Source organism: Canis aureus, chromosome 6, assembly GCF_053574225.1.
Source record: "Canis aureus isolate CA01 chromosome 6, VMU_Caureus_v.1.0, whole genome shotgun sequence".
Classification (NCBI taxonomy): Eukaryota; Metazoa; Chordata; class Mammalia; order Carnivora; family Canidae; genus Canis; species Canis aureus.
The window spans coordinates 66767078-66779123 of record NC_135616.1 but is presented as its reverse complement, the minus strand read 5'-3'; the positions used below and the strand labels follow the sequence as shown (position 1 = coordinate 66779123).

Below are 12046 nucleotides of genomic sequence, written 5' to 3'. Positions count from 1 at the left end.
CTTTTTTTCAGTTATGGATGTCCACTTCGTTTTAAGTCAAAGGGAAGAGAAAAAGGCTGATGCTGTTATTACTCCACATAGTTTTGATTACTGCTACATGATATCTTAAAACTGGGCAGATTGATTTTGCCTATTTTGTTTTTCAAAATCATTTGAGCTATTTTAGTTCTTTTGTCTTTTTATATAAATTTTAAAATAACATGGTCTATATCTTTTTAAAAATCTTGCTACTGTTTTATAAGAATTATGTTAAACCTATTTATCTGTTTGTGGAGAAATGATATCTACTCTTTTCAGTCTTCTAGTCTGTGAATATCTCTCTACATTTATTTAAATCTTCTTTTATTGCTTTCATCAGTATTTTGTACTTTTCAGTGTACAAATCTTTGATGTGTGTATTTTTTGAGTGATTGTAAAGGATGAAATTGTATTGTTAAATTTTGGTGTCCATTGTAGTCATTGCTAGTGCGTAGAAAAACAAAATGAGTTTTGTTTATTTATCTTATTATAGCCTATGACCATATTGAACTTATTCATTCTAAGAGGGTTTTTTTTTAATATGTCTTGTGATTATCTATATAGACAATTATGTCATCTACAAATAGAGACAGTTTTATTTCTTCCTTTCTAATCTCTAAGCCTTTACCTCCTTCTGTTTTCTTTCTTTACTGCTTTGACCTCAGCTTCCAGTATTATGTTGAGTAAGAATGGTGAGAGCAGATATTCTTGTCTTGTTTCTAATCTTAGGAGGAAAGTATTCAGTTTTTCTCCATAATAAACAAAAGTTCTTCAGCTAATGCTGTAGTGTTTTTGTTAAAGCTTTATCAAATTGAGGAAGTTTCCCTTCAGGATTCCTGGGTGGCGGTTTAGTGCCTGTCTTTGGCTCAGGGTGTGATCCCGGGGTCCTGGGATTGAGTCCCACATCAGGCTCCCTGCATGGAGACTGCTTCTCCCTCTGCCTCTCTCTCTCTCTCTCTCTGTCTCTCATGAATAAATAAAATCTTTTTAAAAAATAAATAAAATTTTTAAAAAAGGAAGTTTCCCCTCTATTTCTGTTTCTGTAGATCTTTTGATATGACCCTGTGGTTTTTCTTGTAAGCTATAGCCCATTAATATGGTGAATTTTTAATATGGTGAATTACATTATTGACTCTTGATTATTGGACCAGCCTTGTGTCTCTAGAATAAACCCCCCCTGGTGTTTGATTCCTTTTTCTACATTGCAGAATTCTATTGCTATTATCTTGTTAAGGATTTTTGTGTCTATATTTATGAGGGATATTTGTCTGTATTTTGTGGGGGAGGAGAAGGGTACTGTTTTTTGTTTTGGTATAGGTAGAAAACTAATTTCCAAAAATGAATTGGGAAGTTTTCTGTCTTTTAATTTGTGGAAGATTTCGTCTTTAAAAGATTGGTAGGATTCTCCAATGAAAACATCTGGGTTCAGAGATTTATATGGGGGTAGTTCTTAAATTACAAATTCAATTTTCTTAATAGTTATAAACTATTCAGATTATTATTTTATATCCGGAGAGTTGTAATAATCTTTTTTAGGAATTTGTTCCATTTCATCTAAGTTGTCAAAATTTATGAGTGTAGAGTTATCATATTCCCTTATTATTCTTTTGATGTCTTTAGGGTTGGCAGTGATAGCCCCTGTTTCATTCCTAATATTGGTAATTTGTGTCATCTTTTCTTTGTCAGTTGTACAGAGTTTTGTCAATCCTATCTATCTTTTTCAGGAACCAGCTCTTTGTTTCATTGATTTCTGTTCGTTATTATTCCTTCTGCCTGCTTTGGATTTATTTTCTTTTTCTAGGTTCTTGAGGTAGGAGCTTAATTATTGATTTGAGATTTTTTTTTTGTCTTTTCCAATGTATGCATTTGTGTGTATAATATATAAGGCTATGTGTTTCCCTCTCAGCACTGCTTTAGCTGTGCCTCAGAAATTTCATTGTTTTATTTTCATTTCTGTTTAGTTCAATGTATTTTTAAATTTCCCTGAGACTTCCTCTTTGATTCATGAATTATTTAGTAATGTGTCATTTAGTTTCCACAGATTTGGAGATTTTTGTGTTACTGGTTTTTATAGACAATCTGCATATATGTTCACTGGACACTTGAGAAGAATGTGTATTGTTGGGAAGACTGTTTATTAGATCCTATGGGTTAATATTGAGTTCAATATCCTTACTTATTTTGTTTGTTCGTCTCTTTGTAGTATCAGTTGTTGAGGAGATTTAACATCTCCAACTATAATTGTGGATTTATCTATTTTTTCTTTCAGTTCTGTTTGTTTTTGCTACGCTAGTTGTTTGATATAGATACAATTAGAATTGTTACATCTTCTTGGTGAATTGACTGTTATTATTATATAATACCCCTCTCTGTCTCCAGTAGTCTTCTTTGCTCTGAGATATACTTTATTTGATAATAATATAGCCACCCTGCTTTCCTTTGATTGTTTATATAATACATATTTTTCCACCTTTTTACTTTTAACATACCTATATCATTATATTTGAGGTGAGTTTCTTGTAGACAGAATATAATTGGGTCACTGTGTTTAATCCACTCAGCTAATCTCTTTTAATTGGTATATTTACACCGTTGACATTTAATGTAATTACTGATACTTTAGAACTCAAAATATGCTGTTTTCTTTTTTTGGTTTTCTGCTGTCTCTGCTCTTTATTTCTCTGTTTTTACTTGAACAGTTTTAAAGTTGTATTTTGATTTATCTATAGGATTTTTGTTAGTGTATCTCTTTGTATACTTTTTTTTAGTGATTGTTCTAACATACAGGATATGTACATAAGTTATTGCAGTGTTCTAGTGTTGTCATTTTACCAGTTTGAATGACTTCTAGAAACTTTACCTCCTTTTACATCTCTTTACCCTCTCCCATTATAATGTAAAGGTCTTGAATATTTCTTCTACATACATTTAGAACTATATCCATCAGTGTTATAATTTTTGCTTTAGCTGTCAAGCATAATTTGTAAAACTTGAAAGAAAAAAGGAAGCCTATTTTATTTATCTATATTTTTGCTTATTGATTGGGTTCTTTCTTCCTTCTTGAAGTTCTAAAGTGTTTTTTTTTTTCTTGTATTGATAATTTTCTGTTTAGAGAATTCAGCAACTCCTTTAGAGTAGGTCTTCTAACAAATTCTTAATTTCCTTTTATCTGAGAATGTTTTGATTTCTCCTCCATTTCTTGAGTGATAGTTTGAGTATAAGATTGTGGGTATATAGTTCACTTTTTTTTTTTTTTATGGTATAGTTCACTTTTTAGCAGTTAATAAATTTTATGTTTTTCCCGTCTAGCCTCCAGAAGATTTCTGATGAGAAATCCATTGTTATTTAAACAGTTTTAACCCTGACAGCTAACCTATCAGATTTTTCTTGGCTGCTTTCAAGATGGTTATCTTTGCCTTTCATTTTCAGAAGTTTGATTATCATGTGTTTGAGATAGTTTCTTTAAATTTATTCTTTTGTTAAAAAAATATTTTATTTATTCATGAGCGACACAGAGAGAGAGAGGCAGAGACACAGGCAGAGGGAGAAGCAGCCTCCATGCAGGGAGCCCGACGTGGGACTCGATCCTGGGACTCCAGGATCACACCCTGGGCTGAAGGCGGCGCTAAACTGCTGAGCCACCCGGGCTGCCCTCTTTACATTTATTTCTGATTGAGTTTTGCTCAACTTCTTAAATCTGTATGTCTCTTACCAAATTTGGGGGAGTTTTCTGCTATTATTTCTTCAGGTACTTTTTCACCTCTTCTCTCCTTCTGGGCTCTAATGAGACAAATGTTAGATCATTTAGGCCTTTTATTTCTTTGCTGACGCTTTCTGTTTTTTGTTTCAAGCATTTTATAATTATGCATTAAAACATTTTTATCATTGCTGATTTAAAAGTCTTTGGCAAATAATTCCACTGTCTCTGTCATCTCAGTTTTGGCATCTATTATCTTTTTTCATTCAGTTTGAGATCTTCCTGGTTCTTGGTATTACTAGTGATTTTCAGTTGAAATCTGGACATTTTCTGAATTATCTTATGAAACTTTGTAATTGTATTTTGTCTATTCTTAAAAAAATAATTAGGAATTATAGTAGTACATATCATTATAAAGAAATTTTAATATAATTAAAACAAATATGGAAATCATTAGCCATAAAGAAAGCAGCAACTTTTAAGCATCAGTGCCAATTCTCATTTGATTTGAAGACATTATCTGTGTTCTATTGTAAAGGGCAAAAACAAAGAATGTTTCTAAGGATATTAGGAATACTGTCATTAACAATTATGTCTGGGGTGCCTGGGTGGCTCAGTTGGTTATCCAACTCTTGGTTTCGGCTCAGGTCATGATTTCAGGATCCTCATGAGATTAAGCCCAGCATAGGGTTCTGTGCTCAGTGAGGAGTCTGCTTGAGATTCTCTCCCTCTCCCCCTTTCCCTGCTCATGTATGCTCACTCTCTCAAATAAATCTTAAAAAAATAAAAAATAGGTCGTGTCTAAAAGACAAGAGATACAATAGGGGCTTTATTTTCTTTATTTTTTAGCTCTTTGGGAAACAAATTCCTCATAAACATGTATATCTGTTACTTGATCTTTTCATATTCAGCTTTTTTTTTTCCGTTTTTTTTTTTAGGGGAGGAGGGAAAAGGAGAGATAATCCTAAGCAGGTTTTACGCTCAGCTTAGAGCCGGATGCCAGGCTCAATCTGAACCTATGACCTGAGCAGAAATTGAGTCAGACACTTAATGGACTGAGCCACCCAGGTGCCCCCATATTCAGCTTTTTACAAGTTTTCAGGGACCCGTTGTCTATGAAGTATGCCAAGAAATCATGTTACTTTCCCCAAACTCTGTTGGAAGGTAAGGTGTTACACAGAAAATACAAAAATGAGTTAGATACAGCCATTGCCCTCAGTTTAATTTGGTAGGTATTAAATATTTCTACCACTTGGAATATAGTGCATAGGCCCTGGAAAAATGCTAACATGATTACTTTTCCTAAAAGACAGTATAATTTAATGGAAAAGACTAACAGGTGTACACACAAATATACAATTCACTCTAGTATAAAGTTAAATTCCTTTTAAAATGCTAGATAAGGTACAATCTTATAGGAAAGAGAAAAGAGATATGTGTACATAAAAATAAAAGAATATAAGCACAAACAAAAAGTGTTTTATGAAAAGAATATCACAGGAAGGGGGGGAGATTACCTTTTCTAAATTATAATTTTTTTTCTTTTTTGTTTTATTATTAAATTGTTATTCAGAAATATTAACTTGAAAAGGGGTCTATGATAACTGTTACTGATCTTCTCAAGCCCTCAATTCAGTTTTACTCTCTTACCTCTATAGACCACCATGGAGACTACGACCTTGAGAAATTGAGCCTATCAGCAGACATTTCCCTTCACCTGCCTTTTACCTACATAAGTGAAGGGAATCCATTTTCACTATGTATTTTTCCCAGTCCTGACTTCATTTCTTTCTGTCTCTTTCAGGATCTTGCTCTGGCAGTTATCCTTTTTCTCTTCTAAGTCTTCAATCTCTTTATCATTACTAGCACCTTTCCTTCAGCCTGTGTACATACTCAAGAATCTCTTACCTTATAAAGACTTCCCTTATTTTATTAAGCCATCTGGGATCCTCTCCTTTTTCTCTCATTCTTACATCTCCAAAATAGTAGCCTGCCTGTCCTCACTGTCTCTATTCTTATAGCTCCAGTAACTTTGTATAATAATATAAAATATTTTAAAGCCTTGAAATATATACAAACATTAGAATTTATATTTTGAAAGAGGTAAGGAGAAGCTCTATAACATTTGAGAATGCTTTTATTTCTCTTGGTCTTTGGTATAAAGAAACACAGGATAAATTCAACCAAATTTAGTTAAATACAGTGTAAATAGAAGACTTTATTTCTGATTGCCTCCTTACCCTTTTCACAGAAGGTACTTACATTATTTTGGTGTTCCAAAACGGGTTCAACCACTGTCATATATATGTGACTCTCAAATATGTATCTTAAGCTTATTTTTATTTTTTTGTTTCCTGAGCATTTCCCATCTCGGTGTCTCACAGGTACCTTAAAGTTAGCATGTTCAAGATTAAAACTGTTTTTTCCCTTAGCCTCCTTCAAGCCTCATGTTGTTTTCTATCCTACTGGTTCATGGCCTTGCGCCACCCAGTCACCGAGGTTAAACTAGGAGTTGTCCTTGACTCTACCCTTTATCTCACCTAACAATTCACCAATTCCTGCCAGTATTAGCTCCTAAATATTTTTCATTTTTGGCCTGACCTCCGTATACCCTGTACTTCCACTCAGTTTTAGTCTTCATCATTTCTCATTGGGCTACTACAACAGCCTCCTTATTAGTACAGCACTTTCAGTCTTCACCACTCAAACTCATCCCCCTTCCTAGCATTGCACTATTCAGTAATGTAGCTACTAGGTATATATAGCTATTGAGCACTTAAAATGTGCCTAGGCAAAACTGAGATGTACTATAAAATACGAAATGGATTTTGAATGCTTATTGAAAAAAAAGAATGTAAAAGCTCCCATTAACAATTTCATTTTGATTATTAAAATAACATTTTAGATATATTAGAATAAATAAGATACAGTATTAAAATTAATCCTAGGGGCTCCTTTGTAGCTCAGTTGGTTAAGCATCCAACTTGATTTCAACTCGGATCATGCATGATCTCAGGGTTGTGAAATCAAGCCCCATGTTGGGCTCCATGCTGGGTGTGAATCCTGCTTAGGATTCTCTTTCTCTCTGTCTCTCCCCCTCCCACCACTACTGGTGCGTATGTGCAAACTCGTTCTCAAAAAAAATTAATTTTACCTATTTCTCTTTACCCTTTAAAACATGTTTACTAGAAACTGTAATATTACATTTGTAACTCTTCTGGCTTTTCATATGACTGGCTCCTCATCACTCACTATAAGGTATCAACTTACAGACCTTCTCTGTCTAAACACTAAAGGAATTCTACCAGTCTCATGTTCTTTTTTTCTTCATGTCACTTTTCACGGTGGGAAATTATTTTGTTTATTTGTATATCTGATAATTATCTACCCCCACTAAGTAATAAGCTTCACAGGGACAGGAAAATTGCTTATTAGTGAATAAGAGTTCCTACTGTGTGCTTACTACATAGAACATCTGGCATATATTAGGTGCTCATTCATAGGATGGATGGATGGATGGATGGATGATTTCTACACTGCTTGACATGGCTCTCTCTGGCTTATAACTTGTTTTACTCAAGATTGTTAACTTTAAAGACTCAGCTTAAGCAGTACCTCCTTGAGGAAGCCTTTCCTGGCTGTTACCCCTCCCCAAAGCCTGGTTTACTGATTTCCCTCAAATAAATCAGAATAGTCAGGTTTTGGATGAAAAGAAAACCATTCACCTTCTCTTTACACAATGCCATTTTTTTTTCATTTTTAAAATATCTTCCCTGACATATGATTCAAGGATGATTTTCATATAAAATTTTTCTAGTTTCTCTCTCAGCACTTTTCCTAACATATTATTTTGCTTTGTCTCTTCTATAGTAACTATGGGTACAAAACTCTAAGAAGCTAACTTTTACTTGTTTTACATTCAGTAGATACCATTACCATAAATATTTCCAATATGAATTATGCTTCTGACATGACAGGTATATAATAGAAGCTTAAGGTAGAATAATAATGACTTGATATTCTGTGATTCTGAACATCACTAAAGTGGGCTACCAGAGGTAGCCAAGAGAGAATTAGATGTAATTGCTTGCCTAAAGTGATAATATCTTTCCAGTACATCCCCTGAATGCCAATAAAGGCAGATGATTTCAGGGAGAAGCACTCCTCATTTGGGAGATGGGAAAGATCAAATAAGTAATAATTAAAGAGAGACCAAAGTATAACACAGGTAGACTAGGTGTACACTAATCATTACTTGAAAAAGTATGATAAAACATTCATTACTTATTCCAAAATATTCTGTTGACATACTTGCTTTTTGAAAAGTCAGTAAGGGGTTGTATTTGTTTCATAGAAATTTCATGGAAATAATATGAGCTTAGAAAGGAAGGAAGCATTTGGCCCATTGTACCATTTTAGGAATTATACTCTAAGAATAGGACTTGTATTAAAATCTAGAAGACATTAAAAAAACTAGCACACTGATTTTTGTTTCCTTATTAATTCCTTCCTTAAACCAATTTTTAAAAATATTTTATTTATTCACAAGAGACAGAGAAAGAGAGGCAGAGACATAGAGGGAGAAGCAGGTGCCATGCAGGGAGCCCGATGGAAAACTTGATCCCTGAACTCCAGGATCATGCCCTGAGCCAAAGGCAGATGCTCAATTGCTGAGCCACCCAGGCATCCCTATTAATTCCTTTTTTTTTTTTTTTTTTGAACTTTTCCCCCTACAATGTCCTTTTATATAATAATTTGAACTTGATGATTTCTTTAGTAATTAGAAAAGAAAGTCAGCTTTCAGTAATAACACGTGATGTTGCCTATACTTACTTGAAAAATCTTCATTTTTTTTAACCTCTTGCTGAATGTATCTATTACTTTATTCTCATTTCATTACTTTTACTAGCAAACAAAATGATGGTTTATTGTTATAAAAACCAAATGAGGTAATATGTATAAAGTGCCTGGCTCATAGTAAGCATTCAGTGTTTTAAAAAAGAGTTGCAAATATAATTTACAATTAAATTGCTTACATTTATCTCTTTGTGTGGATCTTGTTTTGAAAATATGAGAACACTATTAATTTTATTAAGGTGCTACATTTGCTTTATTTGCAAACCTTAGTAGACAAGTTATAATATTTAATGCAATCATGATGCTAATTATTGAATAATACTACTCAGACTGTATCTATACAATGAAGTTTTCAGAACACATCCAACTAAACTAGATAGTAAGTATTTTTTTAGGACTTTTAAGCTGATAATTTATATGATACAGTGTTGTAGTATAAGTAGTCAACCCAATTTACTTTTGGTGAAGGAAGGTTTTAATGAAAATAGTTTAAAACTGAATATGTGTTTATATCTAAGCTTGACTGTTCCCTAGTATCATTTGTGGACCATTTAAAAAAAAACTGGTTTTTGTTTCCAACTGCTGACTTTCCAGAAGAAGCTGAACAGTGGTTTGCTGGTAGGTGTTTAACAAATCAGCTCTTAGGTAGCAGTAGGGATAGTAGGTACTGATTTGCAGGTTTTGTTGATTTCAGTGGTATAAATACTTCCACCATGGACAGTTTAAGCTACTAAGATAATATTGAATGTTGGGGAAAGATGTATAATAGCACAGCATTATATAATGTTTCCATCATATAGAATCAGTAAACACATATAACCTTAAAAAACGGGTTATAGCAAAATGTAGTAAAATAATTAGGAAATAATGAATTTTGAGGTTTTTTTACCTGTGTTTTTAATATAACTAATCATAAGTTTACATAATTTAATTTTTAATAATTGTGTTTAACAGCTTAGTTTTTAAAAATGTAAGTCAGTTCTTATGAGCTGGTACAAACTGATTAATACTGGAACTCTAACTTAGCCATATTTTTTAAATTGACTAAGTAATTCTGATGCAGGCAATCTGCCAGCTTAATTATTTTTCTAAAATACAGATCTGATCCTAAGTACCAAGAGGGTATTCCATGATCAGGCCCAAAATGTCTTTTCCAGCCTCGTTTTAAATCATACTCATCATCCCTATTTCACCCACACTAGATTTAGATTATTTGCAGCTTCTCAAACACATCTTGTACTTTCCCACCCTCATACTTTTTCATTATCTTCCTTAAGCTTTGAATGTACTTGCCTCATCTGCCTGACTTTTGCAACACTATTTATTTATCCTTCTTCAAATAACTCAAACGCTACTTCCTCTTATTTCCTGCTGTTGGAAACATTCCCATTCTCCTTGATGTTCTCATAGTGCTTTGTTTATACTTCATTTTGAGCTCAACTTTATCATCAATAACAAATGGCTTTTTCCACTTAATATATTATAAATTTCTAAAGGGCGCCTTTGAATCATACTGTACTTAACACTTTTAATACCTAAAAATGGTTAATAAACACTTGTTTTAATAGGAAGGACTTTAATTTACTTTAATAGGAAGGATTGTGAATAAGACATAATACATCCTTTATTTTCTATACCTTTGGGAAACTAACCAAAATTTAAACTTTTTTGAATTAGATGTTTCATACCTTTCCTGATAATTCAGAACCATATTAGTACCTATATCCTGCACACAATAACAGGGAATACAAATAATATCATGATAAGTCAACTTACCAAAGAATTTCATTAGAGAATATATGAAGCACTTGAGTGAAAAATACTAAATTATATAACTATATATGCAAATTATTTTTATTATTCTGATTTAGTGTACTCTATAGTGCTCTCAACATTTGTAAGTAGGGGATCCCTGGGTGGCGCAGCGGTTTGGCGCCTGCCTTTGGCCCAGGGCACGATCCTGGAGACCCGGGATCGAGTCCCACATCGGGCTTCCGGTGCATGGAGCCTGCTTCTCCCTCTGCCTGTGTCTCTGCCTCTCTCTCTCTCTATGTGACTATCATAAATAAATAAATAAAATTTAAAAAAAAAAAAAAAAAACATTTGTAAGTATAAACAACCTCTAAAAGAAGCAAAATATCACGCTTTGTTTTGTGATTTGAGAGAAATTTGCTTTCATATATGTCCTTAGGGATAATCAGTCTCTTACTTTCTGGCATTTTATCTGGAATTAAAATTATCTGATTGCCTTCACAATAAGCATAGACATGATCTAAGTATATGAAGGAAAGGTTCTAAAGTAAAAACAACCCCAGAATTTCTTGAAGCAAATGTAGCACATTTCACTTGATCTTAGCCAAAAGTCCGAGAAGCAATAGCACATTTCTTATTAGTGGTGTTTCATAATTTTTTTTTCATCTTTGACCCTAATCTGCCACCTGATGGCAAAAACTAAAATGACATCTTTTGTAACATTCAAAACTCCATTGCAGTTATTTGGATTTTTATGTGTTCAGCATAGAGCCTCCAAAACTCCAAATGCACATTGGTACAAATTTTATGTATTTGGTAAATATTTGATGAATCTTTTGTACTTCAGAAGAATCAGAGTTACTATTTAATTTCTATTAGACAGTGTCACTACTAGATTTGTTTAAAATCTTACTTCCTTTATCGAGCTGTGTAAAGAATCTGCTTTTTAAGTTACTTTTATTTAATGAATAATTTTACTTAAATCTAGTAATTTTTCTCTTTCACCTTTCCCTTTTCTTCAGAACGAGGTCACTCAGACACCATGGTATTCTTTTACCTTTGGATTGTGTTTTGTATCATCAGTTCCTGCTATACCCTCATCTGGGATCTGAAGATGGACTGGGGTCTCTTTGATAAGAATGCTGGAGAAAACACCTTTCTCCGGGAAGAAATCGTATACCCCCAAAAAGTATGTACAAAGAATGCTTGTATTTACTTAAAAAAAAAAAAACAACTCCGGTGTATCACCAGCTAAATCTTATTATGATACATACCTAATCCTAACCTAATATATTTAGAAAAAACAACACAACTAATTACCAAAAACTACTGATTCATTCAGTCAGCAAAAATGTCAAGTTTTTACTATATGCTGGGCACTATAGAAAATAAAAATAAAGTTCTGGTTCTCAAAGAGGCCATAAACTATATTAAACAGCTAAGTAAACAAATTGCAGTAAAATGTGATAAAATCTAGAATAGAGGAATACATAACTTACTATAATTTATGACCTAATTTTGAACATGCAGTTCACTCGGTCTTAAATGCCATCTTCTCCCCCCTTTGTCTGCCTTGCAAACTCCTGTTCTTCCTTTTTTTGTCTTAATTATTTATTTTTAATCGAAGTATAGTTGACACACAGTGTTATATTAGTTTCAGGTGTACAACATAGTGATTCAACACTCTATATGTTATGCTGTACTCACAAGTATAGCTACCAT

At 33.1% G+C, this 12046-nt stretch overlaps 1 protein-coding gene across 2 annotated transcripts in view; it reads left to right on the top strand.

The window, feature by feature from the left end:
• XPR1 (xenotropic and polytropic retrovirus receptor 1) overlaps nt 1–12046 on the top strand; it is a 218528-nt gene that overhangs the window by 187195 nt on the left and 19287 nt on the right. For both annotated transcript variants that reach the window (XM_077902071.1, XM_077902072.1), the window contains one exon: nt 11347–11513. In XM_077902071.1, the coding sequence (XP_077758197.1) occupies nt 11347–11513 (167 nt within the window). The remainder of the gene's footprint in view (nt 1–11346; nt 11514–12046) is intronic.